The sequence below is a fragment of the Stenella coeruleoalba genome (assembly GCF_951394435.1).
Source record: "Stenella coeruleoalba genome assembly, chromosome: 14".
Lineage (NCBI taxonomy): Eukaryota > Metazoa > Chordata > Mammalia > Artiodactyla > Delphinidae > Stenella > Stenella coeruleoalba.
This window is the reverse complement of record NC_137160.1, coordinates 47,663,688-47,683,286: the sequence shown is the minus strand read 5'-3', so window position 1 is coordinate 47,683,286 and position 19,599 is coordinate 47,663,688. Positions and strand designations below refer to the sequence as shown.

Sequence of the window (19,599 nt, the reverse complement as noted above, 5' to 3'; positions counted from 1 at the left end):
GCTTTCAGGAGTTTTGATGCTTAAAATTTTCCTTACGATATTGGTGAAAAAATTATTTTACACATAATTGAGCAAAAGCTAAATTTAATTTAAATTAAACGTTGTCATAGTAATTCAGTTTAAATGTAATTAGAAAAGTTAATTTAATTTAAAAGAGCTAAATTTTAATGTCTCATCATTTTTTAAATTAAATTTTGATAAATTTTAATAACTAATTTTAACACAAAAAATTAATAAGCTTCTCAAATCCACATGTGTGAACAAAACTCATGAATGAGAAAGGAAATTCAAAATTCTGGGTTTCTGTTTTTAGAAAAAAGGTGTATAGTTTTAGAGAGTAAACTGAATACTGTTACTCTTAGTAATCGTGTGTGTGTGTGTGTGTGTGTGTGTGTGTGTGTGTGTAAAATCTTTTAAAAAATTTTTTATTTGGAGATAGGGCAGGAAGTTGTAGTATTATCATAGATATATTTTCCTTATTTCAGATATATATTTCCCCAGGTGACTATTACTTGCATTTCTTTCTTAACAGAATTGTAGACATTTGATAAGTAAGTGGCCAAGTACGTTCAACAATCATTCTCCAACTATTACTGTTTTGTGGATATAAGAGAAGAACAACTAATTATCAGTATATTATTAATGTAATTTTCAGTTTCATCGAAGTAAAACTGATCTCCTAAAATAAATTGACCCAGAATATTAGAAAAAATTTGTTGTTGTTGCATCATATTTTTGTCTCGTACCTAATTATTTTGAAGTAGGGAATCATTAAAGGATTTCAGAATACACATTTTTATATGAAATGCTCTGTGAGGCTTAACTCTACTGATTGTCTCTGACTTCACTTCTCACTGAAGAAGGAGAAACATTTTCAAGGTATAAATTTCAGTCTCTGAGTGTGCTGGTGGCCACTATTTTTGTTAAAGAAATTGAAATTAAAATTGAGTGGGAAACAAAACAAGGAATATTGTTTTATTGGGTCAAGTAGTTCACTGTCAGTTTCATATTGGACTGATCTACTGCGATCCAGACTTAAGTAATCAGTTTGTCTTTTTTTTCTTTCTTCTTAGCATGCTGTTAAGAGTGACAGGAGAGGTAGAATTCAGTTGTTGATTGTCAAATAGGACTGATGAAAGATTTGGTAAAGAGGCTGAATCCAAGTAAGGCCTACTACCCTTTATTTTCCATATATAATCAGGAGTTGCGTCGAAAAATCTTCATGGACTATAATTTAGTCAGGGTTCATATAGTAGTCTTAATATATAGGTTGATTAATGCCAGTTCATTTAAATTTAATTGAAGAATATATTTTTTTTAGGTTTTAGTTTGGTGAGGATACATTAGAATTTATGGAAAATAGACTTTAGAGACAATATTTACAGTGTGTATGTTGTCTTATTTTTGCCTTATTCAAGAAAATGTTTTATTATGAAAATTTCCAAACATAGCAAATTTGAAGTTTATAGTGAACACCCATATACCAACCACCTAGATTCCACTATTTACAGTTACTATACTTGATTTATCCACCCATCAATCTTAATTTTTGATACATTTCAAAGGTTTCTTCCTAAAAAAATTAAACATTAATTTTAATGCATGCATATCATTAACTACCAATCAATATTTGTTTACTCTTTTCTTCCTTTTAACTAAAATTTATATTCAGTGATGTGCACAAATTTTAAATGTAACATTGGATAAGTTTTGACAGTGCTTACCTCTGTGTAACTCAAACCCTTTCAAGATATGGAGTGTTACCATCACCTTGCAGTTAGTTCCCTTTTGTCCCTTCCCAGTCAGTCCCCACCTGTGTACCTCCAGAAGCAATGACTCCCACAGATTAGTTTTGCTTGTTGTTAAAGTTCATATAAATCATCATACGAATAAGCACATTTAAATTTTTAACAGAAATTTATAGGTTCTCGATTTGAAGCAGCATTTACTGATTTCTATAAAAGCTGGTAATATAATTAAGAATTCATTTGGGCAAATTTTAAAAAGTGGTTAGAAGGCCCTTTGAAAAAACAGCATATTCTGAGGTTGCCAAGGTTGAATTTTAATCTAGATTGGGCATGGCAAATACATTTCAACTCTCATTATAGGATTTTACTGGACCTCTGTGTTAAGAAAGATTCTAAGGCTGCATGTGGGTATATAGAAATGGTGGTATTTAGTGATGTATGCTTGTCCCAGAATTTGAGTAGTGGCACAAGAACCACACATTGGCTGTTCCTAAGAAATAGTGGCAACTAACATGTATTTCCTGACTTTTTTTTTGCGGGGTGGGGGGGCCATGCTGCGCAGCTTGCGAGGTCTTAGTTCCCCGACCAGGGATTGAACCCAGGCCCTCGGCAGTGAAAGCACAGAGTCCTAACCACTGGACCACCAGGGATTCCCTATTTCCTGACTTTTTATACTACAGTTTTTGTTCATTTGGGGCCCTATGTTTTCTAGAACTCAACCTCAGTGAGTATGTGCCAGTAATCATATATTAAATACTGTATAAAAATTAGAGGAGGTATTACCCTTTAGTAACTTTGTGTGCATGTACTGCTTGAGTTATTTAGAGCTAAGTATTTGATTGCTGTGTATTTATGAACAGAGGAGTTGGTGGGGTCGAAATATAGAGAAAGCAGAGTGTGAAGGGTGTTTTCATCTACTAGTTTAATCTGTACTTTTGTTTGTTTGCTTCCTTTCCTTATGGAATTTAAGAACAGTTCCATTTCAGATATTCCAGATCATAGTTAGTGTAAAAATCATAATTAATGTAAAAAAAATAGCTGTCACCTGAAGAAGATTGTGTAGCTCTAGACCTGCAGTTTCTATAAACTATAGAACATTAAATTAACATCCTAGTAAAACATCAGAACTTGACTTGTCAAGAGAAAAAGCTAAGGTATGTACTATTTACTCTTCTTCTTTTCTAGTGGTTTTCTTGCAGGGAAAGTAAATAAAGGACATGTTTTTAAAAATATAATAGCTCTTTGTTTTGCTTGCCAAGTAGGAGCAGATGTATCATCTTTGGGCCAATTTCCATCTGTCTAATTTCAGTGTCCATAAGATACCTAATATTGTGGTCTAAAAATGGTACTTTCTTTGAAAGAACACTACTGAACTGTTTTATACTTTCTCATTGTATTTTATTTTGCTCAGCAAGTGTGCAGGAATATACTGCACATGTGATCCCAAGTGTGTTAGGTGCACTTGGTAGCATACATCCTCATTGGTACATCCTCATTAGGATGAGGAATGATGGGTATCCAGGATTATTAAATCAGTTGCCACATTTGCCTCCTGCTCCCTGCATGAACTTGCCCTGGAGTGGGCTGTAGACTGAGCCACACACATCCCTGGCCTGGGAGCCCTCCTGCAGACACCAAGGCTTGCCTTCCCCAGCTTGTTCTGTGCTAGGGCCACACGCTGACGCTGGGGTCTTCTGGCCTCCATGCCCCCACCCCTCCTGGCAGGACCCCAGGAGGCATAGAGCCTCCTTCCACTTCAGGGGCTGGTCTCTAGGCTGTTACTTTTTTTTTAATATTTTTGAGTACCCATCAAAAATGGTATGAAGACTTAACTCATAAGCAAATTTCTAATAACATTTTATTACTATCTTTTGTAATTAAAATACTGAAAAGAATACCAAATAAAAGATATCAAGGAAGAAAATATGAACAATAGGGAGGTATGCCAGAATTGTTAGGAGTGTTTCTGTTTTCTTTTGAGTTTCAATCTGAATGCATAAATGGGACTCTGAATGTGTATTACTTTATGGAATTTAAATATGTTTCCTAGGACTTTACAATACATAAGTATGATCTCAACTGAAATATATCATTGTTTTCAAGAGTTGTTTCTCTCTTTCAAGAGTCTATTCTCATAGAATCATGGCAATTGAATTATTCCAACTTGTATTTTTTCTCTAGGAACGTTGGTTCCTATAAGATTATTTATTGGGACATTTTGGATTTCTTGTAAGTTACTTTTGTTTAGTAATATGCACTAGACAATTTTATTTACAAAAAATTAGAGTATAGAATAAATTATACCTCCAGAATTCCATTATGAAGTCTACCTCCTAGATCATTTATATTAGCCATATATGAGTTTGAGGACTTACAAATATTTCGCTCTCAATAGCTGACTCAGATACATGGTGACTGTTTTTTTTCTTTGAAGTGAAAAAATGAAACTCTGCTATTCTGTTTTTTCTTCTTTGAAGCTAAAAACAAGGCCCTGCTATTACTTTAATTTCTCTTCCTTTATCCCCAACCCTCACCCTCTGGATTTCTTGAACTGTTATCTTGGAGAATGCCTGTAGCATTGTTATCTTTCAGATACTTTTAAAAAAACAACCAATTGAAAGTCATCATCTTCTAGAGGTATATTTTGAAATATTTATGGATAAAAAGATATATCTGGGATTTGCTTTAAAATAATTGAGAGTGGGGAGAAGTGGGTAAGGATATAGATGAAATAAAATTGGTCAAGAATTAATCATAGTTGAAGCTGGGTAATAATGGTATAGGTGGTTTCATTTTATTGTTCCCTCTGCTTTTGTATGTGTTTGAAATTTTCTGTGTTAAGTTAAAAGATGAAAATAGGGTCTATTTGGAGATTTAAATTTAGCAGAATATAAATTTGAATTACACTCTGAAAATTATAGTGTGAGATAGTCATGTTTTTCACTTTTGAGTAAGATAATTTTGCTACATACAGATTTAAATTTTAAGTAGGCTTTCTTGTGATGCTACGATAAAGGTATATTTAGTTAGGTGAGCCTAATCATTTGTTCTATTGTTACAATTGAAAGCTTGTTCTTTCCTAAAGCAGGTCTAGTTGAATGACTGTATTAATAATTCTCATTGTTTCAGGTAGTCCAGCAGCCTTCAGGAGGCCTTGCAAAACAAGTGACCACACTTTCCCATTCCTCAGCATTGACCATCCAGAAATCTGGACAGAAGGTGACAGTGGGCACTGCAGTACCTACCAGTCAGTTTCCTCAAGGTAGACTCTGGCTCATCCCTTGGGTTTGGAACATGATGGGTTTCCGTACTTTTCTTTTGCACTGTTAAGAGAAGAGAGATTTCTTTTAAGTTGAGACCTGTGAGAGAAGACTGAAAGATAACTTTATTATATTCTTTGTACATAGCCACTTTTTAAGGGTGTATGTTGTTTTAGATTAAAGAAGCACCACTCATGGTGTTTTGTAACTAGATAAAACAATCTACTAGTAAATAAAGTACTTTTTTTAACTTATAAAATTTGCTATTGTCTTATTTCTTTTTAAAATGTGCTTCTTTCCCTACGTTTGGAAGTCAGTCTTACAAATAAAAGAGGTTTTATGTATTTTTTAAATCTACCAATATAAAGGATATATTATTAACATGTTTCTGTCACCTTTTCTGCATAATATTTTTATAATGCTGGTAATTCTCTAGCCAATTTGAGGACCATATAAAAAGAAATGGGAGAGGTCTTAATTTTATGATTTCTTGTGCAGGGAATAAATTCATTGTCATGTTTGAATTTAAACATAGTTCTAGGGCAGCTTGAAATTTTCTTTGATTATTCTGTATGCATTAAAAATAACTTGTCCTGAATTTTTCCTAATGTAGTGTGATTGCTTTTTTAAAATTTTACCTTTTCTTTCTTCTTTTGATTTTATAGCTTCCATTCTAAAGCAAATTACCCTGCCAGGAAATAAAGTTCTGTCACTTCAGTCATCTATTCAGAAAAGCAAAATAAAAGAGAATGGAACAGCATCCTTCAGGTAAAGAAATTAAATAGTTAAAACTTGGTCTGGTTTAAGAAATTAATATTTTTTAAAAAACAGGAAAGGGATGACAGAATAATACTTATATAAAATAAATTTAATGATGCCTTTTTAAAAAGCTAACAGTACTTTATTGAGTATAATTTATAAGCAGTAAAGTGCACAAATCTTAAATATAGAGCTCAATGAATTCTGACGAACATATGCCTGTGTAATCATAATTCAGACCAAGATGCTGAACATATCCATCATCTCTATGCTCCTTTCATATCAATGACTTCCAACCCTTGCCTTTGGCAGCCACTTTTCTTATGTCCATCACCATAGATCATTTTTATCCATTCTTGAACTTTACATAAATGGAAAATTACATTATCTACTCTTCTGCATTTGACTTTTTTCACTCAGCATTTTTTTGAGATTTATCTACATCATTTTGATTATTAGAAGATTGTTCTTTTGTACTGGTGAGCAGCATTCATTGTCTGAATGTAAATTTGTTTATCCATTTTCCTGTTGATGGACATTAGGATGTTCCCAGTTTTTTAATGATTCTATATAAAGTTGCTATAAACATTTACATACAGATTTTTATGTGACCATAGGTTTGATTTCTGTGTAGTAAATATCTAAGAGTATTATTGCTGGGTCATTAGGTAAGTATGTGTTTTACTATTTAAGAAACTACCAAAGTTGTTTACTTTGTTTACTTTGCATTCCCACCAGCAGTGATGAGAGTTCCAGTTGCACTCCAACTCTGTCAGTACTTGTTATTGCCAATGCTTTTGATTTTTACTATTCCAATAAGTGTATAGTGGTTGTTATTATTGTCATTTTAATTTGCACTTTCCTAATGACTTAAGATGTTGAGCATCTGTTCTTATGCTTATTTGCTATCCTTATACTATCTTCTTTGGTGAAGTGTGTATTCAGATCTTTTGCACATTTTTCCTTTGAGTTGTTTTTTTTCTTATGATTGAGTTTTTAGAGTTCATTATATATTCAAGATCCAAGTCCTTTGTCACATAGTGATTAGGAAGTATTTTCTTTGTGGTGTGTTTTATCGTTCTTTTACCAGTGTCTTTCACAGAGCAAAAGTTTTTAATTTTGCTGAAGTCTAGTTCATTAGTTTTTTTCTCTTATAGGTTATGCTTTTCATGTTTTGTCTAAGAAATGTTTGTGTAACCCAAGGTTTCAAAGATTTTCTTCTGTGCTTTGTTCTAGAAGTTTTACAGTCTTATGTTTGTCCTTGGATTGATATTCTTTAATTTCTACCAGTTGATTACTTAAAAATCAGTGTGTGGATATTCTATTTTCTTTTTTCTGTATCTTCTCCCATTTTTAGTTGCATTATTTGTCACAATATATAAATATTTGTACATTAGTCCTCCTTCCTCATCCCCACCTATATTTTAGTTGTAGTTCTACTTTTATATTAAAATGCTCACCTTCAGTCTGTTCTCTGAAGTTTTCCTAGTCATCTCTTGTTTGGATGAAATTAATTGAATGTAGTCCATACTTTAATCTACCAGGACAACCATTATTTCATCCTTATGCCTGCCACTAGTTCTCTGGTCTCTCTTCTGCAGTTTTTATTCAGTCTTCTTTTACCCAAAGCCTTTGAGGTGGGGGTGAGTGGGTTGGGAAATTGGTCGCAATAGGACAAGAAAGTATGTACTGGGAATTGTTTTCCTTTTTCACTTATTCTTGTTTTGAAGTTTGGGTATTTTTTGTCTTCAAGTTATGCTGAGGCTGTGGTTTTTGTTGTTCTGTATTGTTTTGGGGAGTAAATGTTGGAAGATGGTGACCTAGGAAGTCATCATTGTCTTCCAGTGCAGTGAGTTTTGACAAAAGGCCTAATTCATGTACCCAGTACCTCAGTCAAGATACATAGAATACTTTCAATACCTCAGAAGCCTCCTTTGTGAGACTTCCCAGCCAGTCCCCCTATTATACCTTAGGCAGCCACTGATTGGCTTCTTATCATTGTAGATTTGTCTTTCCTGGGGTTTCAAATCAATAGAATCATATAATTTGTATTCTTATGTTTGGTTTCCTTTGCTCAGCATAATGTGTTTGATATACTTGCAGTGTTGTTGCATGTATTAGTAATTTGTTGCTTTTCATTGCTGAGTAGTATTCCACTGTATGGGTCTACTGCATTTGTTTGTACTGAATTGTCTCTTTATCCATTGGTGGACATGCGGGTTGTTTCCAGTTTTGGGCTATTATGAATAAAGCTGCTAGGAACACCTGTATCCAAGTCTTTGTATGGACATAAGTTTTCCCTTTACTTACATAAAGATATGAATGAAAATGCTGAATCATTTAGTAGGTATATGTTTAACTTTATAAGAAACTGCCAAACTGTTTTCCTTTGTGGTTGTACCATTTACAGTCCTACCCGCAAAGTATGAGAATTTGTTCCATATCCTTGCTAACAATTTATAAACTGCAGTTTAAAAGTTTTAACCATTGTAGTTGGTATTTAGCTGTACCCTCATTCTTCAGTATCTGCAGTGGGATTGGTTTTAGGACCCATTGCAGATGCTCAAGCTCTATAGTCTGCCCAGCATATCTGTGGTTCTGCATCCTCGGATTCAACCAGCTCCAGATCATCTACTACTGTGTGTATTTACTGAAAAAAATCTGTGTATGAGTGGACCCGTGCAGTTCAAACCCATGTTGATCAAGATGCTGAGTGTATTTTCATGTCCTTATTGGCCATTTGTGTAGCTCCTTTTGTGAAATGTCTGTTCAAATATTTTGCCCATTTTTAAATTGAGTGATTTTGTCATGCACTTTTTCTTCATCTATTTAAGATGGTCATTCATTTTTTAAATAATACAATGTATTCTGAATTACACTGATTTTTAAAAAAATAGTTTGAATGTTAGTATTCCTGAAGTATTATTATCCTTTTTATATATTGCTGCATTTGATTTGATTAATATTTTAAGGGTTTTATATGTATGTTCTTTAGGGATACTGGTGTATAGTTTTCTGTTCTTATGGTGTCTTTGCCAAATTTTGGTATGTGGTTATGCTGGTCTCAAAAATGTGTTGTATGATGTTTTTCCCTCTCCTTTATTTTAAACCTTTGAGTAGAAATTATTTCTTCCTTAAATATACGAATGAATTTACCCTTGAAACTAAATAGGTCTTTTGTTTTCTTTGGGGGGAAGGTTTTGGGTTTTTTTGTTTTTTTATTTATTTGTTTGCTCTGGGTCTTAGTTGCGGCAGGTGGGCTCCTTAGTTGCGGCAGGTGGGCTCCTTAGTTGTGGCTTGTGGGCTCCTTAGTTGAGTCATGCAAACTCTTAGTTGCGGCATGCATGTGGGATCTAGTTCCCCGACCAGGGATCTAACCCAGGCCCTGTGCATTGGGAGCATGGAGTGTTATCCACTGCACCACCAGGGAAGTCCCCCGGGGGAAGGTTTTGATAAGAAAGTCAGTTTCATCTATAAATGATTTTCTCTGTCATCTTAATGTCAATTTCAGAAAGTTGCATTTTTTAAGGTTTTTGTACATTTCATCTTACTTTTAAATTTGTTGAAATGAAACTGTGCTACTACTTTCTTTTCCTTTTAATATTTGTAGATTCTTTAGGGTAACATAGTATCATGCTTTTTTTTTTTTTTTTTAAAGGATTTTGTGTATTTTATCTTAGTTGTTGACTTTTTCGGGCATATAGCTGTTCATTTTATTCCCTTATCCTTTTAATATCTGTAAGATTTGTAGTAATACTCTCTCTTTTCATTGATATGTTTCTTTCAGTTTTGTTTAGTGTTTTTAGAAAGTTAACTTTTGATTTTACTTTTTTTTTTAATTAATTTATTTTGGCTGCACTGGGTCTTTGTTGCTGCACACAGGCTTTCTCTAGTTGCGGCACGCAGGGACTACTCTTTGTTGGGGTGCACAGGCTTCTCATTGCGGTGGCTTCTCTTGTTGTGGAGCACAGGCTCTAAGCACATGGGCTTCAGTAGTTGTGGCACGTGGGCTCAGTAGTTGTGGCACCCAGGCTCTAGAGCGCAGGCTCAGTAGTTGTGGTGCACAGGCTTAGTTGCTCACCGGCATGTGGGATCTTCCCTGACCAGGGCTTGAACCCGTATCCCCTGCATTGGCAGGCGGATTCTTAACCACTGTGCCACCAGGGAAGCCCGATTTTATTGTTTTTATCTTTTCATCTTTTGTCTATTTTATTGACTTATAAAAAATATTCCTTTCTTTTCCTTGTGTTGGGTTTTAGTTGCTTCTCATTTAAAACTATAAACCCCCTAAGTACTGAGTTAGCATCCAGCCAATTATAGTGTTTCATTTTCATTTTTATTCATGTCAAAATATTTTCTCCTTTTCCTTTTATTTAATAGTACAAATACTTGGGGCTTCTCTAGAGATTTTATTCATTTTTTTCTAACGTAATTTTGTCCTGATCAGAGAATATACACTGTAAAATATCAATCTTACTAAATTTGAGACTCTTTATTGTGGTCAAACTTGATGAATATCTCATATGCCCTTGGAAAAAATGTATTACTCAGTTTGGGGGAGTAGTTTTTTGTATGTGCCATTCTGGTGAAGGTAGCTAGTAGTGTTTATATCTATTTCCTGGCTTTCTTTTTTTGGACTAGTTCCATCAGTTACTGATAGTGGGTATTAAATCTCCAACTGTGCTTATAGATTTATTTTTTCCTTTAGTTCTGCCAGTTTTTACATTAATTATTTGAAGCTCTGTTATTAGGTATACACATATTTATAATTGTTATGTTTTTCTAATAAATTGGCCCTTTTATCATAATTAAATGTCCTTTTTTATTATTTTTTAAAATTTTATTTATTTATTTTATTATTATTTTAAAAAAATTTTTGACCATGCTGCGTGGCATGTAGGATCTTAGCTCCCGGACCAGGGATGAAACCCGGGCCCCCTGTAGTGGAAGCACAGAGTCTTAACCACTGGACCACCAGGGAAGTCCCCACATGTCCTTCTTTATTTGAAAATATTTCTTGTATTGCTGTGTATTTTATCTGCTGAATATAAACACTTCAGCTTTGTTACTGTTTGCATATTCTATCTTTTTCCTTCCTTTTTTTCAACCTACATGTGTCTTTGTATTTAAAGAGTGTCCTTTATACATTACATATAGCTAGGTTGAGCTTTTCTTATGAAATTCAACAGTTGTTTCTTTAGGTTAATATTTTGCTATTTTATTCATTTGTTTTTTGTCTTTTAGGGTAAGTGATTATTATTTTATATTTCATTTTAATTCCTCTGTTGGCTTCTTATCTATATCTGCATTTTTTTGTTTTTGATCAACAGGGATTACAATATGCTATAACATGTATTTTTAGTATACACTCTATTTGGAGTTAATATAGTACCACACATAAAATATGTGAACTTTGCAACAATATAAGTCCATTTACCTCACTCTCTTCTTCTGTGCTATATATTTTTATTTTCATATGTGTTACATCAGCATGCATTATAAATGTATGTGTGTATCCACAGTGTTATGATTTTAGCTTTAAAGTCCTTTTTTTTTTTCTTAAAATATTCTTTCTTTTCTTTAAAACATTCCCAGTGCTCTTCTTTTTTTTCTGTAGAGTTCAGTTTTCAGTGGTATTTTTTCCCTTCAGCTAAAGAGCTTCCTATAGCATTTCTTGGTCTGTAATTCTGGTGACAACTCTTCTGTTTTCCTTTTCCTGAGAACTATTTTTGTTTACCTTCCCTTTAGAAGGGAAGGTTTTTTTTTTTCCCAATTAGAAATTGTAGGCTGACCCAGTCTTCTTTACTGTGAAGACTTAAAGATGTTATTCCATTGTTTTCTGGTCTCCATTGTTTCTGATGAAAAGTCAGTTTTCATTCATATCATTATATATATTCATACCATTATCTCTCCTGTCCTTTTATGAATCCAATTATATATGCATTAGACTTTGATATTTTCCTGCATATACCAAGGCTCTGTTATTTTCTTTGATCTTTATGCTCCTTTAAATCTGTCAGCATATTTGTATGCTTCCTTAAAAATCTTTGTCTGCTAATTGCAACATTTGGCTCATTTCTGCCAACTTTTTTTTTTTTAACTCTAGGTCCCATTTTCCAGTTTTTCATACGTCTTATAAGTTTTCATTGTGTTCAGAACATTCATGACTTTCTGCTTTTTCACATATCTAGTAATTATTGACTCTGGATTCAGTTATGTTCCTGAAGACTGATTTTTAATTTAGTAGACTTCATTTTAGTTTAACTTGACTGTTCTTAAATTCCAAACTTAGTCTTTCTTAGGTTGAGTAGCAGCTGAAATATTCACTCAGTTCTTTCCCCTTCCTATTGCTGTTTTTGTTAGGCTGCTGGGGTGTCCCCTGGGGCATATGTAGTTCTTCCATCTGTCAATGATTAGGTCAGATTTATATGCAGATTTGAGGGATTACTGCTCTGTGGAGCCTTACATTCTGGTGTATCTTCCCTAATTGTCCAAGTGCTCTTTCAACACTGAAATCTGTCCTCTGACACCAAGAATACGGCTGCACAGGCTGGAGAGTGCTTTCAGGCCAAAAGACATAAACTCACAAATTTTACCCATCGTTGTTACCATATTTCAAGGGTTGACTTCTCTCTAGTTTCTGGTTGCCTTTTTCCCATTTTTTAAAGTGGTTGCCTTTTTAAAAAGTTGTATGTTGATTTTGTAATGATTAATTAAGCTACTCTGTCATTACCAGAAACCACACCTCCATTTCTTTTTTAATAGATTTTTGTTCTCTATTGGAATTATCCTCTGCATTCTTGAAAAATTAGTCATAGTTATATTAAAGTTCATACCTAATATTCCCAACATCCAGGTTGTCTGTAAGTCTGTTTCTGTTATTTGGCTTTTTAGTCCTATTTCTTGGTATGAACTTAGTAATTTTTGAGTCAGTGTCAAATATGTGTAAAAAATAATTATAGGAGTTTTGGATTAATTACCTCCAGAAAGAGAACTTATCCAGTTTGCTGGTTGGCAGGAGAGGAGCAGATTGCCTTCATCTAGTCAGTAACTGAATTCAAATCTAGGCTGTAATCTTTCCAAGACTCCATGTCCCTTTGGTTCTCCCTGACTATAGGATGTAGTACCTCAAGTATTTCAACTAAGACTTAGGGTACTTTTCTTTGCTGGATTCTGAACCCTAATTTTAGGATTTTCAGAATGGTAAATGAGCATTGGCTTCAACTTAAGGTCATAAGCTGCATTAATCCCTAACAAGAGAGTCAGCCTGACCTTTGAAGCTTTGAAGCCAGGGGTTGACTTCTCCTCTCTACCTATGAAAGTCCTGATGGTATCTTCTTCCAGTATAAGCTGTTTTGTCTACATTAGAAGTATGTTGTTTAGTGTAGCCACTTCTATTAATTATCTTAGGTAGATCTTCTGGATAACTTGCAGTAGTTTCTACATCAGCACTGCTGCTTCACCTTGTACTTTTATGTTACGGAGGCAGCTTTTTTCCTTAAACCTCATGAACCAACCTCTGCTAGCTTCAAACTTTTCTTCTTCAGCTTTTGTATCCATAGAATTGAAGAAAGGTAGGACCTGACTTTGAATTGGGCTTTGGCTGAAGGAAATGTTGTGGCTGGTTTGATCTTCCGTCCAGAACCACTAAAACTTTCTTTTGTATCAGCTTTTGTATCAATAGAATTGAAGAAAGGTAGGACCTGACTCTGATTTGGGCTTTGGCTGAAGGAAATGTTGTGGCTGGTTTGATCTTCTGTCCAGAACCACTAAAACTTTCTTCATATCAGCAGTAAGGCTGTTTCACTTTCTTATCATTTGTGTGTTCACTGGAGTAACACTTTTAATTTCCTTCAAGAACTTTTCCTTTGCATTCACAACTTGACTAACTGGCACAAGAGGCCTAGCTTTCGGCCTATCTTGGCTTTCTGCAGGCCTTCCTCATTAATCTTCGTCATTTCTAGCCTTTGATTTAAAGTGAGAGATGAGTAACTCTTCCTTTCACTTGAACACTTAGGAGGCATTGTTGGGTTATTACCTGGCCTAATTTCAATATTGTCATGTCTCAGGGAATAGGGAGGCCTGAGGAGAGGGAGAGAGACTGTGGAATGGCTGGTTGGTAGAGCAGTCAGAACACACACAACATTTACCTATTAAGTCGGCAATCTTGTATGGGCATGGTTTGTGGTGACCCAAAACGATTACAATAGTAACATCAAAGATCACTGATCACAGATCACCATAACAAATAAAATAATAATGAAAAAGTTTGAAATATTGCAGGAACTGACAAAATGTGACGAAGAGTCACGAAATGAGCAAATGCTATTGGAAAACTGGCGCTGGTAGACTTGCTTGACCACCGGGTTGCCACAGACCTTCAATTTGTAAAAAACACATTATCTCGAAGCACAATAAAGTGAAGTGCAATAAAAGGAGGTGTGCCTGTATAGGCACGGTCTTTTCTGGGCTTATCTATTCTGTTAATCTTTTTTTTAAATATCTATTTTATCTTACTGTTTAATTTATTTCCAATAGCATACTGCTCAATTTACTATAACTTCAAAATAAATTTTACCTCTGTTAAGGCATGTCTCCTACCTATCCCTCTTTATTTTTTTATTTCCTCTCCTTCCTCTACTTTTACACCCTCCTTCCTCCACTTTCATACCCGCTTCCCCTGCTCTTCTTGATTTTTTTTGCCATTCTTGGGATTTTGCTGTTCATATAAATTTAGGCATCAGTTTAAATTCCACAAAAAACCTGTTAGAATTTGACCAACATGGCCTTGAGCCTATAGGTCCATTGTCCTTCAGCTGATTTCTTTATAATTTTGAACCTTCTATCTATGAACATGATTTATGTCTCCATTTATGCATGCTTTAACATCTTTCAGTAAAGTGATATAATTTTATCTATACAGGTTGTACACCATTTGTTTTGTTTATCTGTTAGGTTTATTCCTAGGCACCTTTTTGTTGCTATTATAGGTAAAATTTTTGGTAATTGCCTTTTCTGTTCCTAGTATATAGAAATGTAGGTTGCTTTTTATTTATTTATATTTATTTTTGGCCACGCCGTGCAGCTTGTGGGATCTTAGTTCCCCAACCAGGGATTGAACCTGGGCCCACAGCAGTGAAAGCCCACGTCTTAACCACTGGACCACCAGGGAATTCCCTAGGTTGCTTTTTTAAAAAAATTATATGCCAACCCCCTTGTTAAGTTCTTATTTCTGATAATTTTTAAATTAGGTTGTTTATGTAGACAGTGATGTCAGGAGTGAGATTAGAATTATAGGTTGGCTTTTCTTTTTTTGCTTCCAGCACTTTAATAATGTCATTTCATTCTTTTCTGGTATGTATGCATGTGTTCACTTTCAAAGATAAAGCCTACAAGGAAAGGTCACCCCAAGCAAAGGAAACATCAACACAATTGGAATGCCACTGACTTCAAACATTGGGTGATCAAATATTCAGTACTAAAAACTCTCATAGGGCTTCCCTGGTGGCGCAGTGGTTGAGAGCCCGCCTGCTGATGCAGGGGACGTGGGTTCATGCCGACCCGGGAAGATCCCACATGCCGTGGAGCGGCTGGGCCCATGAGCCATGGCCACTGAGCCTGCACATACGGAGCTTGTGCTCCGCAACAGGAGAGGCCACAGCAGTGAGAGGCCCGCGTACCGTTAAAAATAAAATGTGGAATCACAAAAAAATGAGCAAGTAACAATTATCTATTAAAAAATGAATACAAAGATTTGATAAAGAACCAAATAGGACATTTAGAAGTGAAAAATGTAATTGCTGAATTTAAAACCTCAGTGGATGGGTAAATCAGATTAAATCTGGTGACCCAAATTGAGTTTGCTTTACTCCAAAGAAGATTTGTGACTGTGTCCCATAGGAACCAGGGATGACTATTGACTTGGGACCATGTTAGTACCTGTTCTAGAGAACCTGACTTAAGAGTTTCTCCACTTTAACAGAGGCCTGAAAACTAGTGCTAGCCACAGGCATTTGCCCCTGAGGCAGTTCTACTTTTAGAAGGTGCTCAGTGTTTATTTTTACTGACACCTTTTTGACAACTTCTGTGCATCCAACACTGGAATGAAAATAAGCTGGTCTAAATTAGAAGAATGTCATGTAATTTCTCATGGGTAAATCTAGTCCAGTTAATGCCTGAAGCAAAAGTGTCACCATTAGTATTTTCTTTAGGTAGTTTCTAGCTTACTACTTTTGCTCATTTAGCTATTGAGTGCTTATTGCTTTCTAAACTTGTATATTGGAAAATAGTTTTTGGTTTTTTTTCCTGGCCGCGCTGTGTGGCCTGTGGGATCTTATTTCCCCAACCAGGGATTGAACCCGGGCCCTCAGAAGTGAAAACACAAAGTCCTAACCACTGGACCGCGAGGGAATTCCTGAGAGTAGATCTTCATTGTGTATGTTATAAATATTTTTCTCCCAATCTTTTGTTTAACTTGTAATTTTGTTTTTAGTGTCTTGTTATTTGAAGATTTTAAATCACAGTATTAACTTTATTAGTCTCTTCCTTTATAGCTTTTGACTTTTGCATTATTTTAAAAAATCTTTCCCTATCCTTAGCTCATAATGATGTGCTCCTATATTTTCTTCCAAGTTATCTATACACACCTCATATATGCAATAGACCTTTACAAAATCTTCAGTAATTCTTGATTCTATCTTTGTAAATAGCTTAAACAGAAATTACCTTTTCCCAGTTGGGTTGCTCATCTTAACAACAGTTACTGAAGATTTCATCATCCTTACTTTTCTGATTTGAAATGCTAGTTTACCTTTTAGTAAATTCTCAGTTATACAAGGGTACATTTCTAGATTTTCATTTTAGTGCTGTTTTTGTTTTATTTCTGTGTTAATATTTTTGCATTTTCAGTTATCTTTCATTATATGTTTTTATATCTGTTTAGATAAATCCTCTCTCTTTATTCCTTTTTCAGTCATCTGCTGTCTTGAGGCACTATCTAAAGTTACCCTATTCATTTATTTACCCTTCTTTATGCGCCCCACTCCTTTTTAAATCTCTGAGAGTTTACAATAACTTTACCATTGTATACCTAACATTTAGAACAATGCCTTGTTCATAATAAGCATTCAGAAATTTGTTGAAATAATGAATTTTGAAAAAGAGAATAGGATTATCTATAATCTTAGATATAATCTATTTTTAAGATATATTTTATTTTTGCGCAAAGATACACTTTTCATTTTCGTATAATATGTTCTAGTTATTTGGGTTATATGTGGTTTTATGCATATCTTTTTATAGTAATGTCTTTCAGTTTTCTTTCTTGGATACTTAAGATCACTTTAGTTATTGTTAAAATGAAGCTTAAAATAGACCCTTAATATTGACTCTTGTTAATAAATAAGAGGAGGTAATAGTGTATGGCATTAGATCCTGTCTTAACTGGATGAGGTTTAATAACATAGAGTGATATCTGCCTGTATTTTCATAACTACCTGTTTAACTGAAAAGAACATTTTTGTGACTTTTTCCCAGTGTAAATCATATTTTCTGTTGTGCTTGTCAGTACATCTGGGATGAATAAGGGAAGCTATATAGTGTTTAAACACCAGAGGGTGCCAGAGATTTGTGTTTTATTCTTCGTACTTCAGAATCAGAAGTGATAAATATTACAGTACCTGTGCATGTTTGTAGAGTTAACTCTATTTAAACAGACTGGCTATTTGATGATAATAAGGAATTATTGTTGATTTTTTGAAGAGGTGATAATGCCTTATGGTTAAGGTCTTCGTTTAGAGTTCTTATATTTTAGAGAGAAATTATAAAATATTTATGGATGAATAATATATATATGTATATTAATATATACTTACATAACTTAGAAGGTATTTTACCAGCTAGGAATTAAGAGGTTTTTTTAAAATTTGCTTTAAAAGACACTTAGAAAATAATATAGGACAAGGTTACATGCCGTTTGCACAGATAATATTATTCCACCAACTTCAATGTCCCATTTTTTCATATTGCAGGAATCAGATTCTCTAGTGTAGATTAAACATGTGCTCTACCTTGCTTCATATGTAATTAATTGTTTCATTATGTATTTATTAAGAGTCTGTCCTTATATATACAAGTGTATCAGTGATATATACTTGTTATATAGAGTATGACATAATATAGATGATTAATCATTCAAGTAAGGACTTAAAGAGAGAGAAAACAGTCTCTGGTGACGAAATCTTGGAAAGTCAGGAGACGGAAGAAACATCCTTCTGAGCTGTGCCCAGATAAACTCTAAATCTAGGGTTAAAATTCAACAACAAAAAAATCTTCTTGAAGGAGTTGCTTTATGCTAAATCTTGTTAGAAATTAGGTTCTTAAACATTCCTCACAGCGAAATTACATGAATGAAGACTTAGAGATGAGATTGTGAAGTCTTTCATAGTTTTTAGGCAGATTTTTTCGTAGTAAAATGCGATTTAGGAAAAATTATCTTTGTGCTTACATGCTGAATGAACTGCAAAGGAATATACTCGTAAGTAGTTCCTACAATCACTGAAGTTTGAGAAATACTGCAATATCCTATGCTGTGTTTGAGTTAAAAAGAGGAAAGGGAATTTCCCATGAGGAAAGATACCTTTAAAAAAGTCATAGAAGGAAGAAAGCAGCGTTTGTAAGCTGGCTGTGGTAACGTAGCGAGGTTATGCCCAAGGGTGGTGAAAAAAGAATATTGAAGGTAACCTTATTTAACCAGGGATTAGTAACCTAAAGGAAGAACTTGATCTTCTTAAAATAAAAATTTTTTGTTTATACCTTTTAAGTGAATTATTTATTTATTTGACTAGATAATACATACATTTTGTATAGCATTCGAAAGGAACAAAAGGATATACAGTGGGAAAAAAATAAGGTTCTCTCTTGCATCATTTTCCCTCTGCTACCCAGGTTCTCAGCCTAGAGCCAACCACTGTTATCAATTTCTTGCATATCTCTCTAGATAGAATCTTTTCAACATAGATGGCAGTATACAATATATGATGTTTTATTGGGTTGGCCACAAAGTTTGTTCGGGTTTTTCCGTAAGATGTAATGGAAAAACCCAAATGAACTTTTTGGCCAACCCATTTTGATATTTACAACTTAGTAGTAATAAATCTTGCAGATTATTCTATATCAGTATATAATCATTGTGATTTGATGTTCTAAACAAAGTTACATAATGATAGATATTTAGGTTGTTTCCAGTGTTTTGTACTCAGAAAACAGAGTTGCAATGACTATCGTTTCACATAATTCCTAGAAAGAGCAGTTTATTCATTTTAAATTAGATAATGTCAACCCTCAGTGGAGTTGGCTTAACAAATTATACTCTGAGCAACAAAGCTTAAGGTATCATATTTCCACATGTTCTCGTGAACTTTACCAATCTAACAGGGAAAAATTGTATCTTAAATTTTTCTTATATGAGTAGGGTAAAACATCTTATATTTGAGTCATTTAAAATTTTTCATTAACTGAAGATTTCTATGTTTCGTACATTTTTCCATTGGATTTTAGGTCTTTTCCTTAGTTATTGGTAGGAGCTCTTTATATATTAAAGGGACTCCTTTTTTCATGATATGATTGCTTCATTCAATCCTCAGTCTCAGATGTGGGGATTGTTATTGTCTCCATTTTACTGATGATGCAGGCCTAGAGAGGTTAACTAATTTGCTTTATTTCATATAGACAGTAAGTGGCAGAGTCAGGATTTCACGGTAGGCAGTTTGACTCATCTTTTTTACCCACCATTCTTCTACTTCCCAATACATTGTCACAGATAAACAGCATGC

The 19,599-nt window shown here is 34.2% G+C and overlaps 1 protein-coding gene across 3 annotated transcripts in view; it reads left to right on the top strand.

Annotated features, from left to right (window-relative positions):
- The window catches only part of TAF4B (TATA-box binding protein associated factor 4b), a 125,339-nt gene that overhangs the window by 28,285 nt on the left and 77,455 nt on the right, over positions 1-19,599 (top strand). For all 3 annotated transcript variants that reach the window (XM_079942163.1, XM_079942161.1, XM_079942162.1), the window contains exons 8-9: positions 4,878-5,010; positions 5,674-5,776. In XM_079942163.1, coding sequence (XP_079798289.1) covers positions 4,878-5,010; positions 5,674-5,776 — 236 coding nt within the window. The remainder of the gene's footprint in view (positions 1-4,877; positions 5,011-5,673; positions 5,777-19,599) is intronic.